At 41.7% G+C, this 24,600-nt stretch overlaps 1 protein-coding gene across 1 annotated transcript; it reads right to left on the bottom strand.

The window, feature by feature from the left end:
• Positions 1-1,679: 1,679 nt before the first annotated feature.
• Positions 1,680-24,342, bottom strand: LOC126334877 (allergen Cr-PI-like). The gene is made up of 9 exons (XM_049997576.1): positions 24,233-24,342; positions 20,130-20,263; positions 19,858-20,016; positions 18,220-18,397; positions 11,471-11,868; positions 11,248-11,391; positions 11,045-11,158; positions 9,191-9,506; positions 1,680-2,166 (listed from the first exon to the last, which is right to left on the bottom strand). Exons 1-9 carry the CDS (start codon positions 24,324-24,326, stop codon positions 1,763-1,765), a joined length of 1,941 nt encoding a protein of 646 aa, XP_049853533.1. The 5' UTR covers positions 24,327-24,342; the 3' UTR covers positions 1,680-1,762.
• Positions 24,343-24,600: the final 258 nt, after the last annotated feature.

Below are 24,600 nucleotides of genomic sequence, written 5' to 3'. Positions count from 1 at the left end.
AACAGTAAAATTCGGGGCTGTGGTGTTATGGTGTGGTCGTGTTTTTCTTGGAGGGGGCTTGCACCGTTTGTTGTTTTGTGTGGCACTATCACAGCACAGGCCTATATCGATTTTTTAAGCATCTTCTTGCTTCCCACTGATGAAGAGCAATTTGGGGATGGCGATTGGATCTTTCAACACGATGAAGCATCTGTTCATAATGCATGGCCTGTGTCGGAGTGGTTACACGACAGTAACATCCCTGCAATGGACTGGCCTGCACAGAGCTCTGACATGAATCCTGTAGAACACCTTTGCTATGTTTTGGAAGACCGACTTCGTGCCAGGCCTCACTGACCGACATCGATTCCTCTCCTCAGTGCAGCACTCCGTGAAGAACGGGTTGCCATTCCCCAAGAAACCATCCAACAGCTGACTGAACTGGAGTGGTAGCTGTCATCAAGACTAAGGGTGGACCAACAACATAATGAATTCCAGCGTTATCGATGGAGGGCTCCACGAACTTGTAAGTCATTTACAGCCAGGTGTCCGGATAGTTTTAACCACATAGTGAAGAATGAACGGATGAAGTCAAAAACTAACGTCTGTCCCTCTCTGTCAAGTCAAACGTCTTGACAGAAACAGCTGCAGAAAGAAAGGGAGAGCTGATTTTTACAATATGTCATAGGGAATAAAAATGAATAGGAAATTACGTATGGAAATTGGTTTCCACAGCTAAGTGCAGAAACCTACAGATCTGTTGGTTTCTTTTTTTCTTTTCTTTTTTACAGACGTGTCCATGGTTATGAAATCGGGCATGTTCAACAATGGGAATAACTCTTTGGAGTGAAGAAATTATACATGTGTGTCGACGATGGTATCAACACAAAAGTTCACTGTAGACGTTTGCATTGGGTCAACGATAATTTGGTAGGACCTTGAGTGAAACCTAGTAAACTGAATGGAGCAACGTAGAAAACGTTTCCAGTATATTTCATCCCACAGGTCCTAGAAGATCTGCTGCTGATAACTTGTCAGCTTATATTGTTTCAACATCAATGGGTGCTGTCACATTTTGCACGCGCTGTTGTGAACCATACTGATGCAGAATTTGGACAATAGACGAAGGTGTTGATCTAGGGCAGGTTGATCAAGAAACGTGACACCAATAGATTTCTTCTTCTGAGTACACGTGGAGTGCCTCCGTCCATTCTCGTATGAACCCGGTTGATTGTATGGTTTGCAACTGCGGTTGTTATTCGTTCAACATCTGGGATTCTTGACGGCGTAAATAGCGCGTTGCTGTAGACCTCGTTGCGATCATGGTAGTCAACGTTTTCAACAATACCTGAAGGGTACAGTTCTGTACTATATACGTACAGTTCTGTGCCCTGACGTAACAGGTTAAACACGATGTAATTAATGTGTAGGACTGCTTTGAAGGTGTTGCATTATTCTGTGTTTTACTTCTTGGTAATATTATATTGCAAGATTTTCACCTGGCAGTCCCATACCACCCCAGATTGTTACTAAGGAGGTCAGAGGCAGACAGTGGGTCGATCGGTCCAAGAAGACTTCGTCCGGTCCACACCGTCCGCATTGAAGTGCCTGTGTAGAACTGGAATAGAAACTATCGCATGGTACTCGGTAGATAGGTCTTGTTCTAACACTAGAAAAATAAAGATAAATAACAATTCATGTTCCTTTTGTGCAAAGTCAAACTTTATTGAAACTCTCACTCCATCTCACATCAAATGCTGCAGGTATTAGGAGAAGGGCTCCTTCATACTCTGTTGATCTCATCACCGCTCCTGTGCACCACGACAGCTTCTCCAAAGTACGAGTTGGGCACGTCGAACTCCAGCTCGTTGATGGGCCTGTCGAAGGGGTAGAAGGAGATCTTGGCGCCGATGTTGTCCGTGTAGGGGTTGATCCTGCTGATGGTCTTGTGCGTGAACGGGGTGATGATGACGTAGGTGGTGAGCGGCAGGCCGCTGCGGGTTCCGCGGGGCAGTATCAGACCCTCGGGGTCGCCGAACTTCTTCACGAAGTCGTCCACGTAGACCTCCGAGCCTGACGTGATGGCCTCCGCAGTGCGCTGGTACAGCTTGCTGTAGCCCAGGGGTAGCTGGCCGTAGTAGTTGAACTGCCTCGAGTTTCGCACCAGCTCGTTCTCACCCTTTTTCACTGAAACAGAGTACAATTAATGGAAACCTAAATTTATTTTCAAGTACTTTGGAAAATGTATCATCGACAGTTGTGATAAAACACGAAAGGATGAACAGACGTAATGAGCCACAGGCAACCACACAGCTATTTAATAACAAAATAAACTACCACCAGCAAAGGAATATAAATGGGTTACTATCGTACATAGAATTTGCATCAGAATTCCTCATACGTACGAGAACTGTTCGGGAAGAAAGGGCCGATCAGTCGTGAAATTAAAACCACTGTGAAAAACAAATTTTTTTATTGGAAACAGTTAGCGGCACCCTCCAGCTACCTCTCTAAATAGTCGCCACTCAGACATTTGTCGTGGCGCTGTACGAACTTTCCAGTGCCCTCGTCATAGAAAACAGCCGCCTGTTCTTCGCGCCAATTCTCTGCCTTTCGTTGTTTGTGCCAAAATGTCGTCTTCGTAGGGAGCCGTTCGTGTGAGCAGAGATGAGCAACGGAGGGAGCCAATTAAGGGCTCTATTTCGGGTGATCAAACACTTCCCATCGAAAACGCTGCACGTGCGTCTTCATTGCCCCTGCAGAATGCGGCTGAAAATTGTATTGAAGAGAGAAACGCATGACATTTATGTTATGTAGGTTGCATAGCTTCAAGCGAAATCTCTCACCTGGCCCACATACTTGGCGGGTAACGCTGCTATTCTAGGCACTTCTATGGGATCACTCTGCGCTCTGAACTGGAAATAGCGACTTGAAGCGATCGACAGGCACACTGGAGACACTACCCAACACCTCTGTGTGTTGTATCGGAGTTTCACAGTGAGTTCCATTTCGCGCGTAATCGGACCTTACTTTCCGAATACGCCTCGTATGTGAAGGAAAGCTGTTATTTAAGATTTGAGGTGGAAAATTATTTTGAGATGTTATTAATGTATGGGGTAATACTCATTACGATATGAAAGCACCAGAAGTGATGTAGATGACGGTGAGACAAGTAATTTAATACAGATATATGAACTTGAAATTGTCGGGAAATACCCCAAAAGCAGATGAGAAATATTGAACGAGGCCTACGAGAAAGACAGGCCGTGGCGTACACGTCACAGCACGTTAAAGTGAAGGTCCTACTAGATCCAGCAGCCGTCTCCGGCTGCGGGCGACTAACCGGTTCAGACGAGTTTATTAATGAATGTGCGTTTAAATGCATGCGAGCTGTCTAGAGCACACAAAAAATTCAGAATTTTAGTCGGTAGCTTTTCAGTTAAGTAATGGTTTCCCGTAGGCCCTGCACGGAGCCGATCGTCAAGCCTGTTAGTGTCACAAGTTCGTTGCAGGGCGCGTATATCTCGCCGCCCGCCATATGATACGTGAGACATCATCAGATGACAGTATTTCGCCGTATGTGCAGCGGCTGGGCTTGTGCATCCTGCCCTCGCCAATGGAGCGAGTACTACACATCGTTACGCTAGAGTACTCTGTTTTCGTTCTTGTATTATCCGACGTGATACGGTAGTGCTCACGGTAGACGTAGAACAAGACTACGATGAGTCTGTTTACGTTTACGGAAAAGGGGCACCATGGCGCAGCGATGTGTACCACTGTCCCTTACCAACGATAGCACGATCGGCGAGACCAACGGCTGTACTTGCTGCGAGTTACGTCATCTGGCAGAGCAACATGTACGACATATGTCATTCTCTTTTGGGGTATTTCCCAACATTTACGGCCCCAGGTGTCTAGTATTAAATTACCTATCTCAGCGTCAGCTTTGCCATTTCGGGGGTTTTCAAACGTTAATAAGAATCACTCTGTGTCAATCGTATATCGTTTATTCTTCAAGCGTGAGAAATTTGCCCATTGCACTTCCCTGACCTGCCCATTAAGTTCGCATCTAATGATTTTGAGAAGCAATCTTGTATTACTCGTACCCTTTACTAGTGCATTCTATTTTGCTCTATTTACGTGGATTTTATTTCCTAATTTTTAATGTTCAATTCATACGTATTGTTATCACTCTTAATTTTGTCTAATGAACTGCACTACTTCATTATTCTCAGAAGTCCCATTTGTGTTGCCTGGACATAAGTAAAGTCACCATCTCTTCAGTCACATCAGATGTCAACTTACAATTTTGTTAACACACGATGATTAATTTTAATATCTCAATTTATCCCTGGACTCAGTGTCCCTTCTTTAATTTCATGGTTACAATAGACGACAGACTTTCACGAGAGTATCGCATGTTAAGCTATTTTCTATCCTTCCGTGTTGTCCACGGGGTAAAGGGTGGCGGACAGGTGGTTCTGGCCCATTACCTAGCTTGCATTTATCGTGAATCTGTCGCCCAGCACGTAGTTCCAAGCGACCGGAAAAAAGAGCAAGAAGGAAAAAATAACAGACAGGCTAAATTACAGACCATTATCGCTAACATCGATTTTCTGCAAGCTCCTTGAACACAATCTCAGTTCGAACGTAATACTTTCCTTGAGATCGAGAATCTTTTGTCCATGAATCAGCACAGTATTAGAAAGCATCGCTTGTGCGAATCTTAGCTTGCCACTTTCTCATATGATAGATTGAGAAACGTGGATGAAAGGCAACGACAGATACAGTACCACATTTCTATACTTCCGGAAAGCGTTTGACAGGGATCTTCATTGAAAGACGTTAATCAAGGTACTAGCATATGGAATAGGTTCACAGATAAGTGAGTGATTCTCGAAGACTTCTTAAGTTATAGAAGCCAATTGTTATTCTCTGTATATATAAACGATTTGGCGGACCTGGTGGGCAGCAATTTGAAGTTGGTTGCTGATGGTGCTGTGGCGCACGGGTACGTGGCAAAGCTGAGCGGCCGTGCGAGGATACAAGGTGGCTTAGACAAAATTTCTAGCAGATGCGATGATTCGCAACTACCTCTAAATGTCGAAGAATGTAGGTTAATGCGGATGTGGACGAAAAACAAACCCGTAATGTTCGGATATGCAGGGTGTTTCAAAAATGACCGGTATATTTGAAACGGCAATACAAACTAAACGAGCAGCGATAGAAATACACCGTTTGTTGCAATATGCTTGGGACAACAGTACATTTTCAGGCAGACCAACTTTCCAAATTACAGTAGTTACAATTGTCAACAACAGATGGCGCTGCGGTCTGGGAAACTATATAGTACGATATTTTCCACATATCCACCATGCGTAGCAATAATGTGGCGTAGTCCCTGAATGAAATTACCCGAAACCTTTGACAATGTGTCTGGCGGAATGGCTTCACATGCAGATGAGATGTACTGCTTCAACTGTTCAATTGTTTCTGGAATGTGGCGGTACACCTGGTCTTTCAAGTGTCCCCACAGAAAGAAGTCACAGAGGTTCATGTCTGGCGAATAGGGAGGCCAATCCACGCCGCATCCTGTATGTTTCGGATAGCCCAAAGCAATCACACGATCATCGAAATATTCATTCAGGAAATTATAGACGTCGGCCGTGCGCTGTGGCCGGGCACCATCTTGCATAAACCACGAGGTGTTCGCAGTGTCGTCTAAGGAAGTTTGTACCGCCACAAATTCCCGAAGAATGTCCAGATAGCATGATGCAGTAATCGTTTCAGATCTGAAAAATGGGCCAATGATTCCTTTGGAAGAAATGGCGGCCCAGACCAGTACTTGTGAGGATGCAGGGACGATGGGACTTCAACATGGGGCTTTTCGGTTCCCCATATGCGCCAGTTCTGTTTATTGACGAAGCCGTCCAGGTAAAAATAAGCTTCATCAGTAAACCAAATGCTGCCCACATGCATATCGCCGCCATCAATCCTGTGCACTATATCGTTAGCGAATGTCTCTCGTGCAACAATGCTAGCGGCGCTGAGGGGTTGCCTCGTTTGAATTTTGTATGGATAGAGGTGTAAAGTCTGGCGCATGAGACGATACGTGGACGTTGGCGTCATTTGGACCGCAGCTGCAACACGGCGAACGGAAGCCCGAGGCCGCTGTTGGATCACCTGCTGCACTAGCTGCGCGTTGCCCTCTGTGGTTGCCGTATGCGGTCGCCCTACCTTTCCAGAACGTTCATCCGTCACGTTCCCAGTCCGTTGAAATTTTTCAAACAGTTCCTTTATTGTATCGCTTTTCTGTCCTTTGGTTACATTAAACCTCCGTTGAAAGCTTCGTCTTGTTGCAATAAACTGTGTCCTAGGTGGTGGAATTCCAACACCAGAAAAATCCTCTGTTCTAAGGAATAAACCATGTTGTCCGCAGCACACTTGCACGTTGTGAATAGCACACGCTTACAGCAGAAAGACGACGTAGAGAATGGCGTACCCACAGACTGCGTTGTATTCTCTATCGTTCACATCACTTGCAGCGCCTTCTGTTGTTGAAAATTGTAGCTACTGTAATTTCGAAAGTTTGTCCGCCTGAAAATGTACTGTTGTCCCAAGCATATTGCAACAAACGGTGTATTTCTATCGCTGCTCGTTTAGTTTTTATTGCCGTTTCAAATACACTGGTCATTTTTGAAACACCCTGTAGCATTAGTAGTGTCCTGCGTGACACAGTCACGTCGTTTGAATATCTGGTCGTAACGTGGAAAAGCTATATGAAAAGGAACGAGCATGTGAGGATTGTGGTAGGGATGGTGAATGGTGAGCTTGGGAGAATTCTAGGAAAACGTAGTTCATCTGTAATGGAGACCGCATGTAAGACGCTAATGCAACCGACTCTTGAGTACTGCTGGAGTATTTGCGATCCGTACCAGGCGGGATTAACGAAAGATATCGAAGCAATTCAGAGGCACGTTCCTAGATAGGTTACTGGTAGATTCGTACTACACGCAAGTGTTACGCACGTGCATCAGGAACTGAAATGGGAATCCCTGGAGGGAAAGCTACATTCTTTCCGATGAACACTATTGAGAAAATCTATTGAATAACAGCTCTGTACATTAACAGTTGACGACGAAGTAACTAACAATAATTTATAAGTCGAAAACGAATACGGCTAGCGGCTTCTTATTTAAAGTAATCGATGTCAATCTTCGCCAAAGTGATTGACAAAGCTGGCACAATGAGGAATAGCCCCCTGGATATTTATTGTTGCTGCAGCGTATCGAACGGATTAGTAATTAATAATTTGTAGCTCAAAACGTGTGCAATTGTCGGCTTCGTATTCGACATATACATCTTATGACGGTGGCAGTGAAATCACCACAATGCGAGTGACGCACTGAATCAGGGTTCGCCGCAGTGATACAGGTAAAAGAGAATACATTAATGACATAGTTTCTCAACTTTCATTTGAAGCCTCGAGAGCCCATAATGGAGAAGAATGGGTTCAAGAATAGACATTGCATCTAGAACATTCTTTTACCAATCAAGCGGTGATACAGTAACAAAATTAATATACTGCGCAACAATTACTTGTTAGGCCAGTTTTATACAACAGACTGAATATTCTGTACCAGTGTAGGTAATTTATGTTTGATGTATGGCGCCATAAAGAAACCAACAAATTTCTTTCAACTGTGTTTTTTTTTTTTTTTTTTTTTTTTTTTTTTTTTTTTTTTTTTTTTTTTTGGCTCTGAGCACTATGGGACTCAACTGCTGTGGTCATCAGTCCCCTAGAACTTAGAACTACTTAAACCTAACTAATCTAAGGACATCACACACATCCATGCCCGAGGCAGAATTCGAACCTGCGACCGTAGCAGTCGCACGGTTCCGGACTGCGCGCCTAGAACCGCGAGACCACCGCGGCCGGCTCAACTGTGTTACACATGGCTGTCTGTGCCAACTTTATAATCAGTAATTACATCAAATTATGCACTATTACCCCATGGCGATACGACCTGTCAAAGATTTGAAGGAAAACAAAGTACTCGAGCAAAGATATGATTAGCCTATTCGCTGAGATATCAGCAACTCGCAAAACTTGTCAATTTAGTTACTCGTATCAAACAATATGGAGAAAGCGAGAAAAACAATACAGCAGAGATAAATTTCCACTAAACAAACGGAAGCACAATATAGACCTTCATAAAGAGAAAATAATCTTTGGCACACCTCACTAAAATGAAGTTTACTCGTGTCTTTTTTGAGACTAAAAGAAGTTTCCTTCGGACACGAAAGTGCAAGGATAGGTTATCATGTGCTACTTAATAAGACGATTACAATAAATGTTAGGCTGACTGTCTAACACTATGTAACCAAGCGTTATTTCTGTGAAATCCTAGAACTACTTGATGGCCTGTAGAATACCGAAGATCCTACTGAATCCATTTTAAGCCACATAACTCTTGAATAACATTTTTGTGCGTAATCTCAGGGGGATGTTCATGTGACTGCCGTTCAACTGTTTACATACTAATTTTAAATACTAAACAATAAACGCGCTATTGTTAAAATCAGAGAGGTGGCACTGTTATTTTACGGAATAACGGAAATGGCATTCGGCACTAATCTTGCCTTATGTATAGCTCAACAAACTGAAGCTGTCAAGAGATTAAAATGAAATACAACGCGCTAATGATACACGTTTTCTCCAAGAGAAGATTCCACGAACAACTGCTTCCCTGCCTGAGCAGCATCTACTTAAAGACACAACTTTCCAGTAATAAATTACAATATGGTAGCCATTAAACGCAGTATTATTGTCATATGAATACCGGTTTGAATTATCTGACTGTATTAAATTTATCAGAAGATCCGTGTAGATACGCTTTCTGTTGTAAAAATTTTCGTTCGTGATGAATGTGCTTGCAGTTATTTATGTTAAAGTTTCTATTTTCGTAGGAAAATTTAACTTTTGTTCCTAAATGTTAGCAACACCAGTATAAGAAGAATTTCGAATGGTATAAATCAGTCATAACATGTACTAAAATTCGAAGTAATCGTTATACCTTGCCCGTATTCAAGGACGCACTTCGTGTATTACGTGACAATTTACCTGCGGAATATAGCTAAGTGATTTCGTTTCGATAACTGCTGCTTCTGTTGAACATCTGACAAACACAAGAATATTAAGTAGACTTACGTTTGAAGACGAATGAGTCAGTGTAGAGCATGTTGTGCCTCTTCTCGTTGGGGGTCAGCTCCTTGCCGTAGACGTCGTAGCGGGGGCCGAAGAAGAAGCGCACGAACACGTCGATGTCCTTGTCGCTGGTGACCTTGATGTGGTAGTTGAACGGCTTGTGTGTCAGCCGCTGCGTGCGGGCCACCACATTCAGCTTGGCGCCTTCCTCCACGCTTCCGACCGGAATAGCGTTATTCAGCTCGAAATCGTAGTCGTCGAAGTAAGTCACCAGCTTGTCGACGGTCAGGCTCTCGACTTTCACTCCAGGCAGCAGCAGCTGGAAAGGGAGGCATCACGTGAAACGAATTACAAGGTCTGCTTCTCTGGAGGCATGCACTGCCCATTTTTTCGATGTTCTTCAGACGTGCTGCTCCACCCAGCAAATTAACTTAAACTGAAACACTGACTTTTCACATAATAGGATGTACAGTCTAAGAGGAACACCATGTGGTTAAAAGTCACGTCCGAGAAGATAAATGGGGTGATCCAGAACTCCACTGGCAATCTTCCAGAGGTGGTAGTATGCACAAAAACCTGAGAAAAAGTGAGTAAACAACAGCTCTAAGTTCATACCTTAAGAAATATTAACACTTTTTCAGTAGATGAGAAATGTTTCACAGTTGTCAAAACTCGTAAGGTAGTCTGTGCACTTCAGAGCTATTACTTACCAAACACATTCTTCTTCTTATAACCTATACTACCACCTTTCAAATTTGTCGAGAAGTTTTGGTTCACCCTAATTGTCTTATGGGACATGATTTTCTTAATCGCCATGTATGAATATTCATTTTTCTCTTTCTACTTTAGCATTATAAAAAGTAGAACCGTTATGAATAAAATGATATGTATACTGGAATATAGGAAATTTATTTTGATATCATAATTCGATAACTGAAATTGGATCCAAGTCCTACAAACTTATCTTATCCATATGTTATGGTCTTATGGGCAGCCGATGTGAAGGAGAAAAAAGATTTCCTGCCGGAATAAATTTATGGCATATAATGAAAACTGTCCTAAGACATCGATATGCCACTACATTGCGTGGTTTACATTTTTTGGGGAACATACTTCTCGTGTCTTAAAATTTCAGTCAAAACTACTGTCTCAGTTTTCCGCTAAGCATCAGCAAGGAAATTCTTTACTATTCCCTCCTGTGTGATGTAGTTCGTAGAATTGTAACATTACATACAAATGTAGTACCAGTATGTCTATCTGGCATTTGCGTTTATGAGCATTTTGCCTAGAACTCACAAATCGGCTATAAATCTTTCTTCACAAAGGATGTTTTAGTTTCACTAGAAACTTAGAGGTCACCAAATACCATCATTCTAAATGTTCAGTTGAACTGGCCATGTTTGCAGAAACAATATGAAGTATGTTGATCCAGTTCCACCTCAGTATTTATTTGCTTTGGGAACAATATTCAAAGGCAGGAACTAATGTATTACGAAGCCACCAGCCTGTTTTAATTCTAGTGCAAAATACTTTTAATAAAAATCAATTGTTGCCAAAAATGTTGGAAATGTGTTTGTGTAAACAAGTTTTGTGGCTGACTGCCGATTTACTGTTTTTACGTTTCTCTATCTTTAATCGTCTACAGATATGTAACTAATAAGAAAAATTAGGAGCCGTTTGACAGCATCAGACCCAAGTACATTAGGTGCAAATTATTGCTTTAGAAATGGGGTATCGTACTTCTTCTTTATGGTAAATAGTTCTATTTTGATATGGTTGCTGAAATAGTCTTGTCTTGGGTCAAAAACCCAGTGAAATATTTACAAACAGCTCTCTCCTGTCTCCTATTGTTTTTACCTCGTCCCTTGAGTATGGTCCCAGCCTGTCCTTAAACTGATCGAGGATTGATGCGACGCGCGCAGCAACTTTGTAGAATGCAGGGTTGCTGAAGGAAGAGGCTGGGGTGACGCTCTGGAAAAAAAAATCACCTTAAGGATACAGGTACTGACTCGGAGCTTGACATTCTACAGAATACTGTCAGAAATTAAGCCAGCACTTACGTCCGGACCGGCAGCGAGAGACAGGAGGCTCCTGTAGAACGAGCCGTAGTAGTCCTTGTTCATGGAGTCGGCATTTCCTTCCACAATTCTTCCAACGATCTCAATGCTGAGAGGGTCATTCAGTGAGTATCTTGTGAAGTTGCTCTGAAGAGAGAAAATGTTTTACACACCGCTGGAACGTACAGTCCAACATATCAAATAAAGGTTCTGTCTTTGGACTTACGTCAAATACAAATCCTGCATCGATGGCTTCACGAAGCCTCTTCTCCAGCGTGCTGAGGTACTGCACAATGGGACCCTGAGGGACGACTCCGTTGATGGGCTTCGTGTAGTCGATGGGCTCTACGTCTGGGAGGTGGTTCGACAGCCTCTCCAGGTTGTACCTGCCGACGATGGCCTTGATGCCGTAGTAGAAGTGGTCTCCGCGGCGGGTGTAGTTGGCCTGGTTGTACTCGTTCATCTTGGCCCAGAAGGGGTAGCGGTAGTGCATGAAGTCCAGGTAGGCGTTGAGGCCCACGTCCTCAGCATAGTACGAGACCAGCTCATCGGCGTTGCGAGCGAACGGCTGCCCGCTGTAGTTGACGCGGATCACGTAAGGGTTCTCTTTGTTGAAGGCCTTCCCTGTTGGAATTAACACAGTGGAGTTGGTTAGCTACACTTAGCAACCACATTGCCATAGTACTGTTGGTATTTAATTGTATGAAACAAATGAAATAGTCTGCTAAGCTGTTGACATGAGATAATTCGGGAACTTTTCAAGACATCATAAGTATCTTATCATCCAGATGAATTGTGAGAAGTTCCTCAATGAACGATGTGTCGTCTCTGTAGCTACCGCGTTGTTATAATTAAAGTGACAGGAACAATTAACTTGTAGTGAGTGGTTATAATTAAAGTGCAGCTACTCATAGAGGTCCAATATGGACTGTAATTATCATATGGCAGCGAAACTTGGTAGATATTCTAACGCTTTAGTGTGGAACCGATTTACGCTGAAAAAAAGTTAGTTCCAATTTTAGCCACTAGGCGGAAACATTGCGCTGTGAATGAAAGACAGACGTATAGAAATGTTTCCATTTGTAATGGATTATGAACAGGACAAAGAAGGGAGAGAGGCACGGCTTTAACATTATCATCAACTGCTGCATACACTGGTGTTCAATGTGAGCACTGGAGAGGTCGACGAGAGATGGCGTACAGCGCCAGATTTGCACCTACTTGGCAAAATTGGAGCAAATTTTTTTACACCGAAAATCGGGTCCCCATTAACGCACTAAGATATTTACGAAGTTGCGCTGCCAAACGATAATTACAGCACACACTGGCCCTCAGTAAATGCACTTCACTTATATCCACACGGTATAAGCTAATTATTCCTGTTAGAGGCTAGTCACATACATGCAGTGTAGTAATCGTAACTCTGTCTTATCATGTGGAACATTCCTTATCAGACAAAGAAGTTTATCAGTTCTGTCAATATAATTACTGCAAGTTCTGCATCCCGAAAAAATCAGTCGACGTTGGAAAATTTTGTAGTAAATGTCCTAAGCTTGCTCAACGCTCAAGTTATTGCCTTTTCAGGCACGCAACTGGGTGAAAACTCAGATTATATTCAGTGAAACTCTGTCAGTCCGTAACATTTTGGGTACTTCGAAATCATGATACACTTGACGTCGTCCAAATATAAAACATCACCTAGGTCATCATTTAAGGTAATACAAGCGTTTCATACGACCATTCTCGTTTTTAGGACTGTACTGTACAGATTCACTTCACGGCCTCCTCTCCTCCAATGCGAACACTCCTCGCTCTCGAGAACCAGATCGTATATGAAACTTCCTAACAGATTTAAACTGTGTGCCGAACCGAGACTCGAATTCGGCACCTTTGCCTTTCGCGGGCAAGTGCTCCACGAACTGAGTTACCCAAGCACGACTCATGATCCGTCCTCATAGCTTCAATTCCGCCAGTACCTCATCTCCTGCCTTCAGACTTTGGTAGAGCACTTGCACGCTGAAGCTAAAGGTCCCGAGTTCGAGTCGCGGTCCGGGGGACAATTTTAATCTGCCAGAAAGTTTCATATCAGCGTACACTCCACTGCAGAGTAAAAATCTCATTCTGCAGATTGTATTTCCTCGATGCAGCAATAACAGGCACTCGATAGAGTATCGGCTAAAAGGAAAGATACCGCTCTACCTACACTATCTGATCAGACGTACGCAGACACCCCTATATAATGTCGAATTGGCCACTTGTGTCACCAGAGGCGAACTCGATAGTATAAAAGGCATCCGGGAATATTGTGTTCTCAGCAGAAAAGTAGCGTTTTTATTTTTTTCATTCTTTTTTATTGTCATCAGTCTTCTAAGCGGTTTAATGCGGCCCGTCACGAGTTCCTCTCCTGTACCAGACTTTTCATCTCAGAGTAGCACTTCCAACCTACTTCCTTACTGTTTCGCTGATGTATCCCAGTTTCCGTCTTCCTCTGGAGTTTTAACCTCTACAGTCCCCTTTAGTACCAGGAAAGTTATTCCCTCATGTCTTAACAGATCTATTATCCTGTTCTTTCTTCTTGTCAGTGTTTTCCAGTATTTCTTCCATCGCCGATTCTGCGGGGAACCTCCTCATTCCTTATCTTATCAGTTCACCTAATTTTCAAAATTCTTCTGCATCAACACATACCAATTTTTTTCTATTCTCTTCTGTTGCGGTTTCCCACAATCCGTGTCTCACTGTCATATAATGCTACGCTTCAAACGTATGTCCTCACAAATTTTTTCCTCAGTGATCCATGTTTGATACTGGTAAAGAAATGTTGCCCATTGTACTGCAGTAAGAAGCTCTTGACTGGATATCTGGTGGCTAATAGGCAATTGTTTAGTTTAGATGGTGAAAATAAATTATTCGTTACGAATAGTGAGAAATGAATAATTAGTACCTGTGTGCAGCAGCTAATGCATTACGATTCTGAATATTGCTCTCTAGAGGGCCATGGAAAGGAATCTTGGTAGCACACCTAGCTTCGGAAATACAAATAATTTACGTGAATGCGACACTGTAACTGAGAGGTAGTTCTACAGTTACTGTGCCTCCGGCAGCTCTGGACTTTACAGCTGCTGTTGTCATACAAATTAATGCAGTTGTCCGGGTAAGGATCGAATAAATACGTGAATATGACTGTCATATGCAGGAACTCGCAAAACATTTCGAGGTTATGTCTCGACAGTTATAGAAGCATTTTCTCTGAAATGAAGCGCAGGGGTATCAGGAATCTTTGGTGTCTTTGCAAAAATAATAACCTGACAGATAAGGAAACATACATTTCAGTGTGTAATGTGACTGCTTCAACGCCCTTAACTTGTTGTTCGAACTGTATTAAAAGAAGTTCTCTGAGGTATTTAATAGGCATACAATGACGAATCTTCTTTGATATTAACAGAAATAAGACAGTAAGCAAAAACTTTTGTACAATCGATACCAAAGCCAAAAACGTCTCGTTACTATTTATGTAACGGAATTCGGGGTGGAACGCGATACCTAACTTTTAACCACGTTAGTAAAATAAAGAAGCACAAGAAAATATTTCTTAAGGTTACTCGACAATCTGTTAAAGTTGTATGTTATGTTGTTTTTTTTTTTTCAAAGAAAAGTTTGCATATTTCCCGTCCTGCCGCACCCATGGAGCAGAGTGAGATAAGGCCCTTTTTCTGAAATTATTGCATAAAGGTTGAAATTCTTTGTGAAGTCGCTTGAGATGTAAGACACAAAGGGATTTAATGAACTTTAACGTAATCGTTACCAATATGATTATATGAAAATTTCATTTTGAAAAATGTGCAGTTATTTTTAATATTTATTACCAAGTTAACGTTTATGTTACTTTACTAAATCCTGTGGCTTGTACACCAGTTCTTGGCTTTCGAATAGGCAACATAGGATGTCTAGTAGTAAATCCTATAACGCAGTCCTGTTCAGCGACACAAGTCCCTTTGTCAAATCCTTGTGTTAAGCCATTTCTTGTGCTAGCTGATAGGCTGATGATCTGACAATGAGATGTTTCACGACTGGACTAAGAGTTGTGATCTCAATTGATTACAGGTGTGCTACCATTTCGACTTTTTGTTCTGTATTGAACATATTTTTGAATTTCTCATCTGATTTGCCAATTCGATAGTTGGGATTATTCTTAGTTTTACGAATGTACCTTTCCAACATTGATTTGGATATGTTAAATTTCTGAGATGTGTTTGAAACCTGTATTTCACATGATAAAACGATGGCTGAAACGGACATATCCATCGATTTAATAATCTTTGGGTGTCTAGCAGTAACATGTGGAAAAGCAAGAGGGGCAGAACGAGACACTATCCCATTCGCCCATGTCCCATTCACCCCCAACGGCACATTTCAGGTTAACAACTTTTAAGGAGTATCAAATCAGACGGATTTAAACGTATTGTGCAACTGACGGGCAACGAATGACATGCACTTTAACATTACAAATAATTTAAGGCCGTACAATTAGGAATGAACGGCTTACCTTGTGTCGAAATTTAGAAATATTTATAAAAACACAGCTGGAAACGTGGGGTACAACCATTTACTTACAAGTCGCTCTCCAAACCACGTCAAAATGGCTGATGCGTTTTCCCCTCTATTCAGAGATTTAGCTGCATATGTCTATGATTGCTGGCAGCTTTCTCACGTCAAGAAAACAGCGTAAACTTGTACCTCGCTGTCCGATTCTGCTCCGAGTTCCCGTAGACGAATCTTCTGCAAGTACCTAACTGAACTAATATACACGTACCTATTGCATTCGAAGAATTCTTCCGTCTATTTCCACGTATGGCCAGAAGCTACATTTATAACCGAAGTCGCTATCGGCCATGACAGAACTTCGGGTTGGAGGCATTGCTAACAAACACCACTGTCTGAGAGTGTAACAGAGTTCAACTTCAAACATTTGTGCTACAGGGTAAAGACCGATGTATAAAATCTGTGAAATATCGCATTTACGCGCGTGCAATAGTTACTAGTAACAAGCACAGAATAAGTTGGCGCATCAGCTAACAAATTTTAGTTGAAGCGGAATTCTTACCACCGCCTTTTTCAAATTTCATCTTGTGTTCCATTTTCAATGGTCTCTTTGACGTGTAATACAACGTAAAAGTTCATTTTATTGAAAGCAAATTTGATATACCCTACAAAAAGTTTGCAGTAACACTTGCCTAAAGATTTTTAATGATGAGGTTGAATGTCGAAGAAACAAGAAACGATAGCTAATGCTGCCTTGATTTTAAGTGGAAGAATCTTCGAACAGCAGTGAAGTCAACGTCATTATATAGTATGCGATTAGTGCTTTATTATTTATTTTTAGTAAATTTGAGCATTAATTACAAGAGTGTTTATTTTTACGTTGGCTGCTACCACAGCATTTGTGCAAATAATGTGATTCTTGTGGCTGCTCCCTGCTTAACAAATTCACAGCACAACACACAACCTAATTCGACCCAGAATCGTCTAATATCACCAGTATGGTGAAACTTTGACTGCAGCAAAATGAAGATACGGTCAGCTTTGAAAGGTAGAAACATGTATTTCTCAGCATATCTTGCCGGATCGTTTTCCACCGTTTGATCACAAATGCCAAAACAGACCCGGACGGTAGTTAGAAAGGAGAGATCTGCACCATCGGTTGTGTTAAAATAATGTGAATCATGATACTGACTTACAAATGTCTCTTATAGAGCCCACAGTCAATTCACTGACAACTAAACAATGCTGAAGAACGTAATCGTCTTCGCAAATAGTAAGAGAGACGAGATACATGTTAGAGCTGTAGGACTTTCAGTATGCTACACATCAAGAATTAAGATGTTTCTGGGTAGAACAAACAGGAGGGGCCATTTTCTTTGGTAGTAATAACCCTGATAAGATTTCTGAAACAATCCACATCGTCCACGTTGGTATGAAATGTTAGATATAATAGTTAACTAATGATAGAGCTGAAAAGCAATTCGTGGTAATCCATTTGGTGAACAAATCGGTCTATAACTATTTGTGTCAGTACATTAATACGGAACCTAACTGATAATACGCTTTCGTTGCAGTTAAATTATTTTCTTAATACTTGTCACTCGACAAACTATGAGAAGTAAATCTTAGATTAAAAGAGACTGGTGCAGGTTCCGCTACTATATACTCAACAGCTGGAAATCTATAGTAATAAATACTGCCTTGTTACGCCAGGTCTTTCAAATGTGGCTGCAAATATGCGACTGCAAAGAAGCATTTGAAAAACCTTAAGTAATAGTACAGCAACTAACTGATGCCTTGTATATATATTTATCAGTAAACAGCCTATTAACCTATGCCCAGTGTTTGTTGTACAGGTAATGGAAATTATTATTGTGTGGTATGAGCCTGGAGTTCTGGACGGCGTTGCTAAACAGGGGGAAAGTGCATCTGCAATTACTGCAAGAGGGTGCATAGAGTACATAGTTGCTCATTGTATGTACCGTGTGCAATTAGTATAGCTTCAGGGCAGATGGTTACGTATTATGTTCATTACATACACAACAAGGAAGAGCAAAATAGTTGTGGACCTCTTAGAAGGCTTCCTAGTGACAGCAAGGAGTAGTTACATCAAATATAATTACAGCGAAGCGGAAATAGCAGACTCTTCCGTCAGAGGAGCACGTGGTTACCTTTTTATGTATTTGTATCAGCTATACCCATGAAATTTAAATTGACTAGGACAGTGTCTAAGTCCAAGAATTAATAATTATTTTTCTTTACTCACAATTACGACGTTCGGTATGAAAAATAATAAATGCTAATGATGATGGGAATGCCGGAATTTGTAAGCGGCATATCTCTGAATAGAGACGTGACTAATATGACCAGAAAAGCTCGTACCGTACGAGGTGTTGGCATACAAAGTAATTAACGGCTCCAAATTGTTGATGGTACCTTGCAGGGCGGCTTCCCAGGCCTCCTTGATGACCTCAGGGCTGACGTACAGCTGCGGGTACAGCTCGTAGAAGGGGGGCAGGACCACGTCGAAGAGGTCCTCTCGGTGCAGCTTGGCCACGTTGAGTGCGTACACGAACAGGCCCTCGTTCAGGTGGTCCCTGGCCCACACGGACGTCTGGAAGAGGAGAAGCCGTTATCCTAGACTAGAATGACGCACATACGTACGTCTGTATTCACAAGCTGTCATAACACTGCTCCATAAATTGGGCAGAATGTTTCGTAGCGATATTACTTTACCAATAGCGACGTCTATCCACCGATAGTTAGTGGACGTTGGATGTCAGTATGATAACAATAATACAAGAAAGTGAAGATTTTTCGAAATTCCAACGATAAACGGATAAAATAATAAATGGAAGGTTTTTGAAAATATTTCGCTGTTAAGGCAATGTTCAAAATATCCTTTAGTTCCTCGATCAGAAATGTAAAAATCCATACATATTTTTGAAAATTCCCTCAATAGGGGGGTAAAATGCTGGTTGACGTTTTATTTTGAAAATAAATCACTATTAAAATATTACTAATCCTATTTTAAAACTACATGTATTAAACTTTTATTTCACTTCTTGGTTCGTAATGTAAAAGTTATGCATGTTATAAAGTTTCTGGACATTCAGCCACGAAGTATTGAAATAGGGGATGAATTTTTTTATGTGAATATTTCATTATGAAAGCGTTTTTAAAATGAAACCCATGAAAATTAGAATTTAGCTTCCTTGTTGAAAAAAATATACGAGTCTCAGTGTTTTTCGAATTTATATCCCTAAATCTACTTATCTAACTTCCCCCTTGTGCATTCTTTTAACTACCCTGAAGGAACATACAGCCAGATGCTCTGTCGACTTGTATCGTAAAAATCGCAAACGACAGGACCCTGTACGTTATAAAATCAGTAATGTACGATAAAACACAGGGTACTGTATTTTGCGATTTGTATAGATTGTCTACGTGTCCATTTCGTGACGTCTCTCGATTCATTGCAATAATGAAATAATTACACTGTGAAAGTCTGTCACCAGCTTTCTATTACGAAACTACTGGGTTATTTTCTGGTATTTATGTTTCTTATATAGCGTGTGCCAACGACCCACACTGATCCATTCGTTTCATTGAACTAGTGTGTGTCTCACACATCAGAATTTGCTTATATTACCTTAGATGGAGATCATTTCTGAATGATTCACAGCTTCTTTACCAAATGATTGGTCTGCAACTTTAATGAAGTCTGCATGAAATAGGCAAATGCATATCAAAGTCTAACATAATGCATAATTCTCGTATAATAATTTTATAATCGTTATCACGAATCTGTGATGTATATCAGGCATTTAATTTTTTTCGGTTCCACTTTTAGTAAGAAGTTAATCTGATACAAAGAAATATCTGTATAGTAGATTCTGAAGCTACTGTCTTATCAGTCCTTTACGTATTTTTCTGTCCTTTATGTATTATTCAGCGAAAGTGTTTCTGTTACACTAATCAGCCTTATTACTGGTCGAGTAAATTTAACTTGTGGTAATTGGTTTTGGATGCCTTTTTTTTAACCATTATGTGATGACACTGTACGTTACTCACCTTGTAGAAGGTCTCGAAGTCATTCGCCTGGTACAAAAGGTCGACAAGAGCCTTGGCCTGGATCTGGTCCAGCTTGTTGTAGATGGAGAACTGTTCTCCGCGCTGCTTGAAGTAGCCGTGTGTGTAGTAATTCACGAACTTCTTGACGAGTTCTGGATCCTGCAAACGAGAAAGAAACAATGGCTGGTAATTTGTCTTAGTGACGATTAAAACGATTTCAACAGAGAGTTCTAAACCCATAGCCACAAGCCTTTGATTAAAGTGTGATTTACCTTGAAGTTGTTGACATTCTCCTCAAGATTAAACGTTTCCGAAATAACCTTCTGCTCGGGATCTACAGTGGGTTGTCCGACATGCCAAAAAACTTCCAGCAGTTTCTTCTGCCTCAGAAGGAAGTCCTTGTCCGCTGCAAGAGAAAGACGTTCCAAGCACATTTATTATTGAAATCCAATTATAATTGTCATAGATCGAAATAATTAAATCACATAACCATCTTTCTATTGTCAGCACAGTATAAAATACGTCCAACCAGTTGCAGTAGTATTAACTTTTTATTCTTGATTTACCGCAATGTTTCACATTTGCACATCGGCTGACGAAATTGAAAGGGTATTCTTCAAAATTAAAACGTGCTTCTCAATATTCACATCTGCCCTCAGCCATACGGCCACTTCCCCATGATGCATCTCCACTTCCTAAGCGACCATGTGATTGGCCCATTGATGTACAACGTATAGAGATGTTATACAATAGCAATGGGAACGAAACAGCAATAACAACCAGTACATCACGTTAGCCCGAATCCAGAGTATTTGCCACCACAATCAGCATCCCCTCATCGCATTATGCAAGGCGAATTCTACGACCTGTGTCATAAGTACTTGAAATTGTCAGAGGCACAGTCTACGTTTTTGGCTACGCGACTGCAAAGATGGAGTGTGCCCGTGCAGGATGATGAAGCTACTTTATGTAGGAGCGCCTCAGTGAGACACAAGCTGTTTGCTTGGATTACTGCTTCGTGTTCACAACACTGTGCAATGGAAACTCGTTATTGATTCCTCGGAATTAGGTTTATAGGCAGTCCTCCTTTAGAATGGTAACTAATGTCGGTCAGTTGCAGTCAGATACTTGGTTATAGAGGAAGAGTCTTATGAAGCTATGCTCACTCACTTACACTATCATACCCATAACTGGAAATTTTGTGTAGATCTGAAAGAAATTGGACTACTAACTGGTACTCAACCAGGATACACGAATACTACTGCTTTCTGTGCGAGTGTGACGTTCGCACCAAGCAGTAACATTACGTACGTAAAGGCTGACATAATCGAAGCGGCTTCACTCTAGGAAAAATGAGGAGGCGTTATTAAAGCCTGAATATGTGTGTCTCCCACACCTGCATATTAAAATGTGGATAATGAAGATGTCTGAAAAAGCGCTGGACAGAGAAGTGGAAGCTTTCGTACAGCTGATGACAATATCAGCGTTGCAAAGATTAAAGCGAGAGTATTTACTGGCCACCTAATACGACACCTTATGCAAGATACAGATTTCACCAACTTGTTAAGAGACAATGTAAAAGATGAATGGAGTGTCTCCAAGTCAGTGTGTACCCACTTTCTTCTGATCTGATGACTATAAAGAGATCCAAAAAAACGCGATGTTTCCAACGTATGAAGTGTCATAAATCACCAAAATTACTTTTCTGTGATTGCCATCTTGACGTTTTCCTTCAGAACGTGGCGGACGCAAGTGATGAACACGGGGAACGTTTTCACTGGGAAATGATGTAGTAACGGAAAAGCGGTTTGTGAGGCAGAGGAACTGGAGCGTGCTAGCAAAATATTGTTCGTCTTTAGTGAGAGTCACTGCAGAACATGAATGCAAAAGATAACAATCAAAAATGTTCTACTAAACTTATCCTGGAATGAAATATATGTCTTTCCAGTGTTTCAAGATTATGGATTTTTCATAAATAATAAAATATCTACTTCAGGAAAGTACTTGCTGTACTAATTTATTATTTTCAAATACTGATTCACCACAACCATTACAAGTGAAAAATCCATAGTTTTATCGAGAAGGCAGACAAAATTCAAAAATTTGTTGGGCAGTGTTATAGGAGAATCGCACGAAGGGATGCATTTGCCTACTCTTCATGCCAAATTAGTGTGAATACTGAACCTATTTCATTGCTATCTTTTTAGCAGCCAAAGATGATAGATTTGTGTGTGCGTTCGCACGGAGCGGACTGTTCTGTACTCTACTGGATTGATGCAATATTATTGCCGTTTAACACAAGCCATGTTCTTAAATAGACAAAACTTTGGATTTCAGTTACCAGAATTACTTTTTGGTCAGAAGTTCATTCAGCAAAGAACATACTTCTATGACCATACTGAGCGTGAAAACGTTAGAAAGTTTTGCAACATCTAAAAACATAAGAATTCGATTAAAGAAGCGTATCAGTGGGCGCTAAGCTAGTTAGTGATAAGGGTGAGAGTTGTTTATAAATAACAGAAACATGTTTTGTATAAAGTCGACTAAATGTTGAAGCAATTTTCGATATATTTTTGTTTTGCGTATTTGTAACTTTAAATTTCTTGTTTTTCTGGTACTATTTGATAAATATGTAGTGATTTTTTTTTATTTTTACTACAAAATTCCTCAGATTCACGTCATGCACCACCAAGTTTCAGGTAAAACTTGAATTAATCATTGACAATTTCAATTTTGCTACAAATATTTATTTACTTTTCTGTAACGCACAGGAGGATAACTACGTAGAACAAAAATACTCCATAGCTTACGCGGCCCTTAATGTCTGCTCACTCAGGTTCTAGATGATTCGCCGCGTCCAGTTTCCAGGGGAATCTAGTACGTTACATTTATTTATGCTCAGGATCAGACGCCAGTAAGTATACTAAATTATCGATGTTCTCTATGCTTCTCTTTGCTGGCGATGAAAGCTTCCTAAAGCTGAGTTCACAATCTGGGAACAAAGTCACGCACCTTCAAACATCTATATGATTCTCGAACATCTGTTCGAGAATGGAACCGTAGAGAAACAGTCTGAAGGTGCTTCGATGAACCCGCTTCCAGGCAAACATCTATATGATTACATCTATATGATTATTTGCGATTAAGTGTACAGCGGGAGATTGATGGACCAACTTGAAGACTGTTTGCCAGGGCTATGATAAGCGAGTATGGATGGCAATCAACAAAACAAAGACTTTATTAGATGCGGCGAAATCTTTGTACGAAATTTCAGTCAACTGATTTTCCCTCTGAATTTGGAAATATATTATTGGCGCCACGCTACATAGGGAGGAATGAGAGAAATCAGAGTTCGTAGAGAGGTTAATTTTCCCCAAGCGCTGTTGGAGAATGGAACCGTAGGGAAACTGCCTGAAGGTGAACCCTCTTCCAGGCACTCACGAATGAATTGCAGAGTAGTCATTCAACTGTAGATGTAGATGGATGGATTCTAAAACCATATTATAAGTCTATGTAAAAGGGATACTAAGATTGTGTTCTAAATCGTTTACACAAATTTAGAACCAGAGGACCGATAATGATTGAGCGACGGGACACATAGCCAATCGAGGTGCAGCAGTGGTTAGCACACTGAACTCGCGTTCGGGAAGACGACGGTTCAAATCCATGTCCGGCCTTCCTAGTTTAGGTTTTTTGTGATTTACGTAAATCGCTTCAGGCAAATAATAGGTTGATTCCATTCAAAGGGCATCGGCGATTTCCTACCTCGTCCTTCCCTAATCCGAGTTTGTGCTCCATCTCCAGTGACCTCGTTGTCGACGGGAAGTTAAACACGAATCTGCTCCTCCTCCTCTAGACCTAACTTCGATTTCATGGCAGTTTTTGCTACGTACTGTGAGAGAGCGAGGTGGCGCAGTGGTTAGCACACTGGACTCACATTAGGGAGGACGACGGTTCAATCCCACGTCCGGCCATCCTGGTTTAGATTTTCCGTGATTTCCCTAAATCGCTCCAGGAAAATGTCGTGACGGTTCTTTTGAAAGTGCACAGCCGACTTCATTCCCTAATCCGATGAAACCGATGACCTCGCTGTTTGGTCTCCTCCCGTAAACAACCCAGCCCCAACCCAACTACGCTCTGTGACCTTTCTGGGAGGAACTCGATCTCGTTCCGTTAAAAAGGATGGAAAAATCCACCAGTTTACACCACTACGTGGTGATTTACAGAGTACACTGTAGACTGGAAGGTGTTCGTGTAACTCGAATACGTAAGGTGCTCGAGAATACTGTGCAACTTGTCTACAAGGTGCGTTCTGGTAGCCCGTCAGAGTATATGGAAGGCATTCAACGGGAGATACCGGATTGCTGTTACTCACCAACGACGTGCGGCTCTGGGTTGATGGTGGCCCAGGCGAAGCCGACCAGGGCGCACGCTGCGATCAGGACGGTGACGGTTCCCCTGGCGGCCATGTCGTGAGTTCCGGCTGTCCAGGCGGCCGCCGCGCTTTTATACTGTACGACGCAAGCCTACCGCCGCGGCCGTAACAGGCCCTTGGCACGCCCCACACTACACGTGCCAGCACCGAATTCCGAGATAACTCATCAAGGCCTAGGCAAGCCGGGTCCTCTTTTTTCTTTCTTCAACACGGGATTTGAAGCCAACGGCATTTCGGCAATAGGTCACAATCGCGGATAGCTGCTGTGTCGTTGCGGAATTCCAAGCACAGTGCCAGACAAGCAAATG

The sequence above is a fragment of the Schistocerca gregaria genome, chromosome 2, assembly GCF_023897955.1.
Source record: "Schistocerca gregaria isolate iqSchGreg1 chromosome 2, iqSchGreg1.2, whole genome shotgun sequence".
Lineage (NCBI taxonomy): Eukaryota > Metazoa > Arthropoda > Insecta > Orthoptera > Acrididae > Schistocerca > Schistocerca gregaria.
Note: the sequence above shows the minus strand (reverse complement) of the source record. Positions and strands in the feature narration are given on the sequence as shown.